The sequence below is a fragment of the Eulemur rufifrons genome, chromosome 9 (genome assembly GCF_041146395.1).
Source record: "Eulemur rufifrons isolate Redbay chromosome 9, OSU_ERuf_1, whole genome shotgun sequence".
NCBI lineage: Eukaryota > Metazoa > Chordata > Mammalia > Primates > Lemuridae > Eulemur > Eulemur rufifrons.
In genome coordinates this window covers 5,731,888-5,745,661 of record NC_090991.1, presented here as the reverse complement: position 1 = coordinate 5,745,661, position 13,774 = coordinate 5,731,888, and the positions used below count along the sequence as shown (strand labels likewise).

Genomic DNA, 13,774 nt, shown 5'->3' with positions numbered 1-13,774 from the left:
CGTGGTATGCATGTGGTCGCTGAGGCGCAGACAGGTTAAGCGACTTGTGCAGGCCACGTGATTACTCAGTGGTCAGAGCAACTTGATGCCGAGTCCCACGGTTTCTCCAGTGGCACTAAGCTGTGCCTCCGAGACTGAGGACTGGCCTTAGGTAGTCTACCCACACACTGTCAAGAAGATGTTCTTCCTGAGGCCTCCAGACTCCACCAGCCATTTCCAGGAATTAAAAAATGCCAGATCCCCGGGTGATGATGACGACGATGACCATGATCAATGCTAATTGGTGATGATCGTGATAATAGTATCACTGATGGTGATGGTAACAGTAGCTGCTTATGCAGGGGGTCCTAAGGACAAGTTGCTGAAAGAAAGCCCCATTGATCTCTGACGACAATCCGCTGAAATGTGACAGTCAGCGTTAATACAGGCAAGAGTGTTAACTTTTGGAAACATTAAGTTGTTCTCTTAAGAGGCTGAATATTCGGCTCAGATTCAGTTCAATTAATTCTAGAAGAGAAATTGGACATCAGTGTAGGTCAGGGTTTCTTAAATTTTGATGGACTTCTGAGTGACCTGGGCCTCTTGTTAAAATGTGGATTCTGATCCAGGAGGTGGAGGGTGGGGCCCAAGGTTGTGTGTTTGCAGCCGGCCCCGAGGTGATGCTGGTGCAGCTGTCTGGGGGCATGGCTGAGTAGGAGGGATCTGGGCACAGTCAACAGTACGTACACAGCAGGTTTGCTTGTCCCCCGCTCTCCTCTGCCCATGTCCCCCATCACCCTGGCTTTGTGTGTTTCTTACTCGGCCCCCAAATGGCCTTCTCAACACAGCTTCTATCAGTCTGTTTGAAGTGAAACTTGTCACCTGACTTGTGAGTGTTTGTGAAGACTAAGTTCTTCTGTGGTTTAACAACAGCAATAAAAAAGCTTGTGCTAACCCTCGGGATTATTAGAAAGAGAATATTGGAGACAGCTCCCCACCCTCAAAATCATTCATCCTTGCCTGATAGACCATGACTCCCCCACCCCCAGAAATACTATGAAGTTGTTGCTCATCCATTTAAAATATGGGTGCCGGTCTAACTTAGATCGCAGGAGCTGATTTAACAAGTGTGCATCATAGGCCGTTGGCAGGGGAGTTTCTCTTCCAATGTCTGTTCTTGGAATATACTTGGAGTTTCTGATCTGTGTGAAGGCTGCTCACTCAAGCATTATTCACAGCACCGTAACATCAAACCCAACCTAATTGTCCAGCAACAGGGGATGGGTAAACAGATTACAGCCCTGGACATCCGGCTAGCCAAACACATCGCGCAGCCATTGAAAAGCGTTCTTCTGAAGAAGCTGTAATGCTTTGGGAAAGTGCTCACAACATAATATTGAGTAGGGAAAGCAGAGCCCAAGCTGCATATGTAGTCAGCCTTATTTGGGAGAAGGGACTCTATACTTAGGTGAAGGAAAATGACTGGAAGAAAAATAAACTAGAGCGTTTGTGGTGGTTCTGTCTGTGCTTCTCGATCCGGGGACATTTGGCAACATCTGGAGACATTTTCATCATCACAACTGGGGAAGGGGTTGCTGCTGGCAACCAGGGGGTGGACGCTGGGGATGTTGCTAAATATGCTGTCATGCACAGCACGCCACAACAAACCATTATCCAACTAGACACAATATGAATTGTGCTGAGGTTGAGAACCTTGGTCTGAGATCATGGGGAGCTTTATTTTGTTTACACTTTGCACTGTTTTTCAGATCTCCTAAGATGAGCACATTTTACTTTTATAGAAGACAGATACAATTTTTTTTTATTTTAAAAAATGAAAGCTAGAAGGAAGGTACTAGTCTTGGGGGTTCAGGGAAAGCCAGCTCTAGAGCCCCAGGCCGGGGTAGGCAGTGACTGCCTAAGGACAGGTGGATTTGAGTAATATTCTTGTTGGATGATAACCTTGGGAGTTGAGGTATTGTCAAAGTGACAAAACAAATACTGCAGTCCATGGAGAGGTTGAACATGGATTCCTGCACCAGATCCCAGGACTGTAAGGCAGAATGTTACTCTTTTAGGCTGTGAAAGGGTAACATTTGGGTACAAAAGCTATGACTTTTTAATCCTATGACTTTTTAATCCTGGTTTGTGAACCTACAGAGCTGGTTCTCCAAAAAGGTGCCAAGGCTAAGCATAGAAAAAAGTTACGTATTCACAGAGAGTATTAATACTACCAACAAAGGATCCCTAAGTACATGCAGCACTTGGTGTACACTCAGCGTGTGGAGTAATTTACTCACATCGTCCCAGGCTGTCTGTTGTAACTCATAATAATTATACTTCATTATATTATAACTGAAGCATGAATGAATGAATGAGCAAATGAACACATGCCCATTTGAGATGCAGAGTGTGGGGTGGATAAAGTGGCTTGTTCAAGGTTACAGTGACAGATCCAGATTGAAAAACTCCAGATCTGAAAAGCCCTGTTGTGTTCTCTTCCTGCTACCTGCTACCTGCCCCTCCTTGAGGAAGCATTAGAGTACTGGGGGAGAGGGAGGGAAGCCCTAATTCTCATGGAAACCATGCTCTGTCGTGGGTAGGAGTGGTGGCTGGGTGCCCAACAGTTCCTGAGGGCACCTGCCCCCTCCGTCATCCAGCCCTGGGAGACCTGCATGGGTGGGCGCATGTGGTGGTTGTCTGGTGCCACCCAGTGGAGGGTTTCAGTCCTGCAGCCCCAGGCCAGCTGCCTGGGCATGGGGTAAATGGAGCCCACCAGGTGAGAGGGAGCAAAGGCTCATAGTCTTGCTGGCTGGCCTTTGCAGAAGCAGGTCCTAATCTAGCCGATCCCCTTCTAAGCCCACCAGTGCTTAGGCCCTTTGGTGACCTACCTTTTAAAGTTCTGACTTCCCATGAACTTCCCCAGGAAGACCCTCTAGACATAGGGGAGAGGAAAGAGAATGGGACTAAGGGCTTGGAAACTTAAGGGACCCACTGGAGAAAGGAGTTTAAAGTGGAGAGAGGAGATGAGATCTAAATGTCTACCATCTACCCGCCCCCCCACTGTAATTCAATAACACACGTTCTATTGAGCATTTCTGTCTTTTCCAGGCACTGAGACACAGGCATCATAGCCCCTGCTTTGATGGAGGTTTGTAGCTGGTGTGGGAGAAAGACATCAGATAAATGATTATGAACTTTCAGCAGTGATAGGGCTGGAGGAAGTGTATGCTGTGAGAATCTAGCCCGGTGGGGGAGATGTCAGGAATGGACTCCCTGAAGAGAGATATTTATTCTGAGACCAGAGCATGAGCAAGGGTTTAGCCTGACAGAGAGGTGGGGGAAGACTAGCATTCCAGGTGGAGGGGACAGGACATGAGGATGCCTACAGGCAGGAAGGAGTGTGGCGTTTTCACAGAACCCATAGAGGCTGAGGGCACTGTGGCTTACTAAACTGGCAGGTGTATGGCGGGGGATGAGCTGGGGGAGTCTGCACAGGTCTTTCACGGGAAGCTCGGGTTTTATCCTGACAGTACTGGAAAGCCATTGAGGGGTTTCTTATAGGATCCCACCTGCCAAAGGGAGGGGACCCAGAAGATTATGTTCAGGGAGAGGAAATGGGCTGAGAAGACATTTGGAGCAGGCATTTGCTGAATCACCTGTGAATGACCCGCCACAGTTTACCAGGTACCTTCTGGGTGGTGCCACCCTCTGTCAGTCCTCTGGACGACAACAGAGCTGCCCAGGAGGGGTCAGGACTTTAAGAAATAAATGGAGGAAAAGATTTCTCTGGAATCATAGCCAAAGGGGATTTTAAAAAAAAAAACTTTTATTATAGGTATTTGCAAACCTTTACAAAAGCAGAGGGAATACTATTAATATAATAAAGTATCATTTCAGTCCAGTGATTACCTGCATTCAGCCAGTCTTGTCTCATTTCTGCTCCCATCCCCTCCCCCTAATCCCACTGCCCCCCCACCTTGGACTATTTTAAAGCGAATTCCTGATACATTGTTTTAAATGCAGGTATTTCAGAATGTATCTCTAAGGGAGAAGATAGAATCAGAATACAATTATAACACTTAAGGAAACATTAATTCAATAACATCACTCAACATATATAGTCCAGATTCACATTCCCCAGGTTTCCCCAAAATGCATTTTATGGCTGCTTTTCTCCCCAATCCAGGATCCATTCAAGTTCACACATGGGTACATTGGTCACTGTGTCTCTTTAGTCTCTCTCTTTTTATTTAAAACTGCTTTATTGAGCTAGAATTCATATAACTATACAATTCATCCAGTTAAAATGTATAATTCAGTGGTTTTCATTATATTCACGGTTGTTCAACCATCGTCACAGTCAATTTTAGAACATTTTCATCACCCCGAGAAGAATCCCCCAAGCCTTAGGCAATCACCATTCTAAGTCTACCTTCTGTCTCTATGTGGTTGCCTATTCTGAAATTTCGTACAAATGGAATCATACTTTTGTGGTCCTTCGTGTCTGGCTTCTTTCACTTAGAATGTGTTCAGGGTTCCTCCCTGTCGTAGTGTGTAGTCCTCCATCCCTTTTCATGGCTGAATATTTTGTTGGATGGATAGACCATTTCATCACAGTGATTGCTTTGGTCTCTTTTCATCTAGACCCAATCCCTCACACATTTTTTCTTTTGCTTTTCCCCATGTTGACTTTTTATCTATCTATTCTTTAGGAGTCCAGGTCAGTTGTCTTATAGAATGATGTACATTCTTGGTATAATTGTTTTCTTATGCTTAGGTTCAGGTTAAGCAGTTTTGGCAAGAATACTGTGCAGGGCATGTTGAGTACTTATCGCATTTTATCGAGTTTTAACCTCCCCAGGTTAGCACCCTGCTGGTGAGGCTTAGTTTGCGCTCTTGGTTAATGTGGTGACTACCAGATTTCTCCTTTGCAGGGATGCATTTTCCTTTCTAACTCGTTAGTAATCTGCGAGGTGCCAGTGTGAGACCATGTGAATATCCTGTTCTCTAACAATCTTTTCCTTCAGTGTTTTGGGGCATCCATGAGAATCACGACCTGAATCCCTTTTGACACGGGGGTTTGCAAATGGTGACTTCCTAATGCATTGTGTATTTTTACTGGCATTCCTCTGTGAAGAAATGTTCCCTCCCTTCCCCTTAATTAGTTATAGTCATTATTCATATTTGTGCCCAGATTGTCACAAGTTTAGCCTATGGGAGCCCCTATAGGCTGACTATGTCCTTCTATTATCCCTCCATCATTCTTTGAATCCTTTCTTACTTCTCAGAACAACAAGATATTCCAAGTCTATTTTGCATGCGGAATTAGCTCCAAGAAGCCTGGGTTCCTTTTAATGCCAAATAGTATTTAGAAACCAATTTCTAGTTAGTAGGTGTTATAACTGGGATGAGGCATCATTTCTTCTGGGCCCTTTCCGTGGAATGCTGTGGGAGGCGGTGATGTATGTGTGTGTGTGTGTGTGTGTGTATGTGTGTGTGTGTATGTATATAAGATGCATGTATATGATAGGTGTTCATGAAATTAGAGTCATAGGCACAGGTTAGCAGCAGCACACGCAGAGCCTGAGATTGCCTGTGCCCCGCCTGGTCTGCACCAGCTGACGTCGTACACGGCTAGTAGAGCAGAGACCAGAGAAGGTGCTGACACCACACACAGAACACCCACCCTCAATGCCATCACTTGTATTTCTGTCCTGGCCAGGTTATAAGGAGGCAATGTGACCTCCATGTCCAGCCTCATTCTACAGAGCCAGCTACACAGTGGTCCCGAAATATGTTTGTGGATAATGGAAATCTTTTTTGCCACCCCTGAAAAGACATCTGGAAAACAAGATACTGCCCTGGGTCTCCAAGTGGAGAGATGGCAGAAGATAGAGGAAAGAGTTCTGTAGGCTTAGATTCCAGTTTCCACTGCACTCTTTCCTGGCCTTGGGACTCTGGAGAATCTAAGTTCTGCAAGCCTCAATTTCATGATCTGCAAAATGAAGTTGATGCCATGTAACTTGCTGGGGCTGCGAGGATGAAAGGAGATTAAGTATGTCACATGGCTGGCCTGGCGCCTGTCATGATAAGCGCTCAGTGGACAGTAGTTCTTGCAAGGCTTCCTTCCCCTTCATTCTCCTCCTCCTCCTCTGGCTCCTCATCTCTGTCCTCACCAGCGTTAACCTGTAGACTCGAAGGCTGTTGCCAAGGCAGCTGGAGCACTGGTCGCCCTCCCTACAGTGGGAGCCCAGTGGTGGTGACGGCAGTGTCTGTCCATCACAGGGAGACTCCTGCAGACCACAGAACCCATCCCCAAGGTTACCCTTCCCCCTTCCTGGCATGCGTTTGCTTGGCCAATGTCTCTCCTGAAGGAACCTATGGAGAAAGGCCTGTACTTGTCTCTTGTCCTTGGTGACTGACACCTCCTACCCCGCAGCCTCTGCCTTCCTCACTGGGCAGTGTTGGCAAGTGCCCTGGGGCAGAGCCGATAGCTTGGGAGGGACCTGGGTGGGCCAGCTGGAGGAGCTGATGCCCTGGAAGTGTCTGTGGAAGCTATAGCTGGCCACGAGCTTGACGTTTCCCCAGAGCCTGTTGGGGTCGCTAGAGGAGTGGCCATAAGTAGAGGTGCCTCAGTGAAGGGACAGAAGGTGGATCCGTGAGCCTCCAAGTGAGGTCTGCAGATTCTGCAGCAGAGACGCTGGCACCGCCTGGGACCTGCTGGACCAGGTCCATCTGGGTCTCTATTTTGGGCACTTGCCTCAGTTGATTCTGATACACCACAAAGCTGGAGGACCAGTGATAATCCATTTTACAGATGGTGAAGCTGAGGCTCAAAGAAGTCAAATTCGTTGCCAGGGTCTCAAAGCTAGTAGTCATTGTCTTGTCTGTGAAGGGGACGTTCTACAAGGTCCCTTTTTGCTAAGGATGTGGGTTTTCGTGAGTTAACTTACCAGCCCAAGTAGGGCTGTGTGGGAGTAAGGAAATGAGACCATAGCAGGGACTCAGGCAGGTTCCCTCTTTGGCCCGATTCACCGATGGGCTCCTGTTGCCGGGGCTGGCCCCCACCTGCCAGTGCTCACCCTGCCAGGTGTCCAGGGTTGTGCTGGCCTGGGGGGTTCTGGGGGGGGTCCTTCTGCCCCTGACACTCGTTGGAGAAGCCCTTCCATGCTTCTTCTGACCTTTATCTATACAGTGACGGCCACTTCCTTACATTCTGCCAAGGAACATGTAAGTCCTGGGGCACACGTGTGACGGCCACCCATGGTGCCTTGGGGTAAGCCTGCTTCCCAGGTCACTGTGGAGCTCAGGACAGGAGACGTCCCAGGTCCTGCTCAGGGACTTCTAGTATAGAATCGCTACCATAATTGCTAATAGAACAAGGAAAACCCAGAATGGAACATTCTCTTTAGGCTCATATATGGGACAAATGTGTTTGTCCACCAACAATTGTCCCTGCAAGAACCATCCCAGGACTCTGGCAGGCTGCTGAGGACCCGAGGGCTCAGGGCTACCTGGGAAGCAGGCTTAGCCCGAGGCACTGTGGGTGGGCAGGTGGGACTCTGGTGTTCTTGCTGGCAGCAGGGAAGACATAAAAAGGCAATCTAGAGACTGAACGGAAGCTGAAACCCAGCCTGGCTGGGAAATCCCTCCTGGCTCCCAGCGTGGGGAGAGCGGCAAGGCAGGGAGGTGGCTGAGCAGCGCCCCAGTGCACACGATGTGTATTTAGGGTTTGATGTTTTGGACCTGGGGGTTCAGAATAAAATGTCATGTGCTGAGTGTTCAGAGCCAGGAGGTGGTGGCCTGCGATCTGCCTTAACTCTCTGCTCCCCAGCGGGTTCCAGCGCTTCAGGCAGCAGGCAGCGTGCGGAACCGTTTTCCAGCAGAGGGCAGCGCAGGGGTTAACTCCCCAAATCGCAGGCAGGGAGGAGAGGAGGGGAGACCTGGTTTGGAGCAGTTCTCTCAGAGCCTGTGCAGGAGGCATCCTCCAGTTTGCTTCCAGCCTGAACCAGGCATGGGAACAGCGTGGGATCGGGGACGCTGCCACCTGCCCTGGCCCAGAATGTGGTGCCTTAGGAGTTAACGCCAGACTGAGCATCCCCGAACTTCCCCAGCACGGGGCTTTTAACCAATCCCTCCCCCTCGGGGAACCTGAATGGGGGAAAAGAAAGTCCAACATGGAGAGCAGCTCTGACGATGTTTCTTGCCTCTCTCTCCAGAACCTGGGATCCTCGTCACCAAGCAAAAAGCAGAGCAAGGAAAACACCATCACAGTAAGTGGCTCCTGGGGCGCTCCCAGGTTGGGCAGCAAGCTGGGGCATTTGGCCACAGTGGCGGGGTTGTTGCCATGGCGATGTGGACCACCAAGCAGAAGTGATGCCCAGCCTGGAAACGGGGAAATTCCAAAGCTCGGATCAGCTGAAATTCCCCATCCCACCCCCCACCCCCCACTACCACCTCCCTTTCTTCTGTCAATTTCACTTATTCTCTCCTGGCAAACAAGTGGAAGGAGGGTGGTTGGGAAGATGAGGAAGCCATTTTTGCAGGGCGGGCAGGGGAAGGTGCGCCTGCGGGTGTGGGTTGAAGGGGGTGGACTGTGCTCAGCACAAGTGATGTGACGTGTAAATTACAGCCACAGCAGGGTTGCTTTTGTACAGAGTAACTTCTGCAAGAAGGCAAAGTTAAAAGCAAGAGAAAGCACCCTAAGAATAGAGTTCCTGGGAGTTCCTGACAGAACGGTGGCAGCTTCTGCGTGAGTGGCCAGCCTGCCTCCCAGGGCTCTTCAAAATGCCCGCCAAGTCCCCGTGTGCGGGCTCGGGAGCCCCACCCCCACCTCCCCTCCTCAGCCCTGTGCTCAGGGAGGGTGGCAGCGGGACACTGGTGCCCCTACAGCCCACAGCGTGGAGACCTGAGAAGTGTGGTCCTAGGTCTGCTATTTTGGCACAGGTACAGGAGAGCAGGGAGCAGGGACGGGCTCTCTTGGCTGCCATCTCATATAGTTCTGACCACCCCCACGCAGATAAAACCAAGAGTGGGTGTGTTTCCCCGGTTCATCCAGGCTGAACATCCTGCTGTGGAAGAAAAAGAGGGTTAGGCAAACAGTAACAACAACAATAATAATTGCTACCACTTCAGTGGCCATTTAATTGTCCACTAGCTGTCTGAGGTGTAGGCAATAGAATCAGTGGCGTCATCACTCTGAGGCCAGAGTGTCGATGACTTTAATGACTAACTGTGCAGCAGCCTGGGGCAAGTTTCTCAACTTCTTCCTGCCTCAGTGTCCGCATCTGTAAAATGGAGAAATGGGGGGGTGGGCAGAGTAAGGACTAATTGGGTCCACATATGTAAAGCACTGAAAACAGCGCCTGGCACATAGTAAGTGCTTGGCACACGTTAGTATTATCATCACCCTATTTGCAGATCAGGAAACTGAGGGACAGAGCGGTACCTCGATCAAGGCCGCCCAGCTAGGAAGCATCAGGGCCCAAAATCTGTGCTCTTACTCTCCGGTAGGGCCCCGTCTGGAGCTGGTTTAGGTGACTTGGTCCTCGGACTCCTTCCAACCTCCCAGGAGAGTTTGCTTCCTGAGGGCTGGGCAGAGGGGCCCGGCCTGCTTGGACTGTGGGTCAGCTGCCTCCCTGCTAAGGGTGGGGCTGGCAGAGCTGGGCAGGGCGTGGGCAGGCCCGGGGGCAGACTTCTGGAGGGCACAGTCCCCATCTTCAGATGGTCACAGAATGCCCCAAAATGCTGGGGCAAAGCAGGAACTCCCCAAAGTGTCTTGAAATAGGTGAAAAGGAGGAGAAGAAAGTGGTGGGAAGTGGGGAGGGCGTATTAGAATTCTAGAAGAAAGATGAAAAAGAGCAATGCAAAAGCGGACTGTTGTGCGCCTGGAATTGCCCTAACAGCAATGGCCGCCCGGGCCATGGAATGAGGCACCTGCTGGGCTCCGAGCTTCAGGTTTGGTCACAGTGGGCCGAGTGTGGCCCTGGGTTCTCCCTGGGGTGACACACCTTGTCCACCCCTGCCTCGGTGCCTTCCTCCTCCTCCCCGATGACCTGCATCGTCTCTCCTCATGAGAGGATGTGCAAAGTGTAGTCAGCATCCAAAGCCCCCGAGATCCTTGTTGTGGTCCCCCAGACCTGCGATTGTCTGTCTGGGGCCAGGCTGGAACACCTGCATTTGAACCAACACCCCCCAAAGGTTTAAATAAACGCTCATGCCTTGGAGAATGTTTGCTGGGGAAATTAAGCAAAGAAAGGACTGGCAAAGGTCACAGAGCAAGTGGGGAACGGAGCCTGGGACTTGAACCCGGGTCTTCTGACCGCCACCGTGGCCCCACACATCTCCAGGCTGGTGGGCTTCCTTGCAAACCCTGGTGCTGAAGACTCCTGCCCTGCTGCTCCTTCCCTCCGCACAGCACTTGCTGTCCCGTGCCCAGCCTCCCCCCTCAGTTCTGATCCCCCAGAGCTCACGGTTCCCCAAGCAGGAGATGCACAGAGGTGGCCCCACTCCCGGGAGTCTGGGACGTGTGCTTTCCTCCCCCTGGCACGTGAGGACGAGGTGGGCCACTTCCCAGGCTGTCTGACCCCACAGAGCAGGAATTTCCAGGCCTGGGCAGCAAAGGGTATTGCGTCCAGGGCCAAGGAGCAAGGATTGAACTTGATTCTAAAGCTCCTGCCCGCCTGGGGCGCGGGGCTGGTTTTGAAGGGGCAGACACGTGGGCTCCCTGACAGCAGCGGGCGGGGACTGGCAGTCGCTTGGTCTTGTCCCCACTGTCACCCACACAGGGCTGGCAGGTTGAGTGTGCCGTGTGATTGGGAGTGACGGGTGCTAATGGCAGCTCGCGGCCCTCCACACACTCATGACGTGTCAGAATCTAGAGGGATCCAGAAAAGATGACAACAAAGCCAGCCGGCCATACTCTCTCCTGGAAAGAGAAATTTGGGGATGCTGTGGTCCCCAGCTTCCCAGCATAGCCTGTCCGCGAAGCCAGGGAAGCCTGGGTGGGAGTTGGCTCGGTGGAGATGAGCCCCTGGGGTCTTGTCTTCTCTGTTACGGGAGCCCCAGCGCTGACTTCTCCTCTCCTGCACCCTCCCAGATCAACTTTCCTCCAGGGAACATTCAGGGACTGCTGGGCTCGAGCCCTTAGTTGTTGTCAAACCATCTTTCCTTCTTAGCTGCTGGCAAGCTGGTCAGACAGGCCAGGCGGGCCCCGACTGGGGGAGGGCGTGCCTGGGAGCCTCCCCTTCAGACCCTGGGCGGGTCACACTCATGCTGTGGCCAGGTGGCTCACTGGCCACTGCTGGCCCCTGGGAACCCCTCAGAGAGTTTCTGGGAAGCAGCCTTTGTGGTTCTGGCTCCCCCCCTGCAGAAGGGCCCTGGCAGGGACCTTAGCTGCACGGTGCGGCCCCCGCAGTTGGGGAGGGACAGGGGTGTTACTCCATGTATCTAAGGGTTGGAGAAAACATTCGGTGCAAGAATGAAGATGCAGCTGGTTGAGAATGGTAACCCGGCTACTGGACCTGCCCCTGGCCAGGTGCCCCTGCTCTCTTACTCCCTGTGAAGCGCCCCTGCCTTGGGCGGGGATGTGGCCTATTTACACTTCAGCATGTTGGAAAGGTAGCCTGACAGGTTAAGAGCCTACACTCTGCAGCCAGGCTGCCTGGGCTCACACCCTGGCTCCACCATTCCACGCACAAGCTGTGTGATCTTGCCTAAGTTACTTAACCTCTCTGTGCCTCGGTTTCCTTATCTGTAAAATGGAGAAAATAATAGCACCTGCCTTACAGGGCTGTTGTGATGATTAAATGAGCTAATATGTGTAAAGCACTTAGAACTGTGGCTGGCACACTGTAGCTCTTGTTGAACGAGCAGGAAGTGGTTCCTTAGCATGTCTTCTGTGTTTGCAGGGTGGAGGGTGGAATTGAGGCTCCTCCTGGGAGGAGGACAAGCTCTTTCTCAGAGGTGTAGCTGGACCCTGGTGTCACTGCCTGGAAAACGTCACCCAGGAGGGGGCAGGATCCACACAGGGAAAGGCCTCCCCTCCCTCCTTGGGCTTGGGAGTCCTGCAGGATGGAGCTGTGTGGTCCTCCCAGCCCTTCTGGTCCAGGGACACAGGAGCCTTGATTTTGAGGCCTGGAGGTCACAGAAAGAGCAGGGATAAACGTGGTGGCCCATGAGGTAGACGCTGGCCCTGGACCCTGCTCTGCCACTCACAGTGGGCTGGAGAGTTAAGCTCTGTGCCCCATCTCGTCACCGTGCGTGGGCGTGCACCAGGCCGGGGCAGGTACGCACGTCAGCTCTGCCTGCTCCTGGACCTCAGCACACCCCCCGCCCTCGCCGTCCTCCTTCACCGCCACCACCTCCCTCTCTGAAGCCACCGTCTCCCCGCATTTGTCATCCCAGTGGTAGGAACACTCTTCCTCTCCACCCAGGCCAAGCGGCTCAGGGTTTTACAGCCCCGGCACTATTGACATTTTATAAGTGGCTCTTTGTCCTGTGTATTCTAGAACATTTATCAGCTTCCCTGGTCTCTACCCACCAGATGCCAGTAGCACCCACCCACCCCCCCACACGGTTGTGACAACCAAAAATGTCTCTAGGCTGCCAGATGTCCCCTGGGGTGGGGGCAAAATCGCCCCTGGGTGAGAGTCACTGAGTTAGCTTCATGGTGCTGTGAAGTCTGTCTGCAAAATAACCCAGAGTTGTACCTGTCCCCTCCCAACTGCGCTGCTCAGAGCCCATCGTGAGCCCTCCAGGTCACCGCACATCCCCCTCCCCCGTGGCTAGTCTCGTCACCTCTCCAGTGCCACCTCTGTGCTGGGGGGGGGGACCGCTCACCCTGAAGAGCAACCCAACCCCGTCACTCTCCTGCTGGACCTTCGCTGGCTGCCACTATCCCGCTACCTTCAGGGCAGACCTGAGAGGGCCTGGGCACACCTGCCAGGCCCCCCTCCCTCAGTTTTGTCTACTTCCTGGCTCTGAGCCGCAGCCAAACAGAGCAACGCGTCCCTACCCAGGGGGCGATCCTCACAGCCAGGGCCCTCTGCCTCCCTGCAGCACTCTTTTGACCTCCCACCCCGCCGCCTGCCTCTTCCTCGCTCATGACCGAAACCTCGCTCCCTGTGAGAGTCCTGCCCCGAAGCCCTGGCCCCACTCGTAGCCTCAGCACCCCGTGCTCCCCCAGTGGCAGATTTCTCCCCAGGACTCACAGTGACCTCTTCATCGGCTGCTGGGGGCAGGGGCTAAATCTCACATCTCCAGCCTCTGGTCATCGCACGAAGAAACACCCACTGAGCACCCACTGTGTGCCCAACACTGGGTACCCACTACGTGCCCGACACTGTGCCCGTTACCGGGGAAATGGTCTCCCTCCCCTCACAGAGCAGGCTGTCTGGTAAGGAGAGGCATTCCGTAAACCATCATGAGAAATGCGGTGACGAACGTATGCGTGCCGATCGCTGGGCAGGTCTAGCATCGTGCGTGCCGCCGAGTAGCCGGTCCACGATGTCTGAATGGAAAGTGGGCGAGCGAGTGGTCCCTCAGACAGCATCGTGGCCGAGGGCTTGGGACTCTGGAGCCGGCTGGATCTGGACTCAAATACCTAACTTCCATGATCCTCGGTTTCCTCATATGAAACGGGGCTGCTGTTCCCCGCTCCTGGGGTTGCTGGGAAGCAGAAATAAGACTGCGTGCAAAGCCTAGGGCGCCCCGGAACCCCAGCCCTGTAAGTGCCTCCCGGGGGGCTGGCAAGGCGCAGTTCTCCAGGTGCTCACCAGGGGGCGTGGGGCCC

General features: G+C 52.5%; 1 protein-coding gene across 1 annotated transcript in view; it reads left to right on the top strand.

The window, feature by feature from the left end:
* The window catches only part of GAS7 (growth arrest specific 7), a 215,731-nt gene that overhangs the window by 173,975 nt on the left and 27,982 nt on the right, over nt 1-13,774 (top strand). The window contains exon 5 of the mRNA XM_069483245.1: nt 8,202-8,255. Coding sequence (XP_069339346.1) covers nt 8,202-8,255 — 54 coding nt within the window. The remainder of the gene's footprint in view (nt 1-8,201; nt 8,256-13,774) is intronic.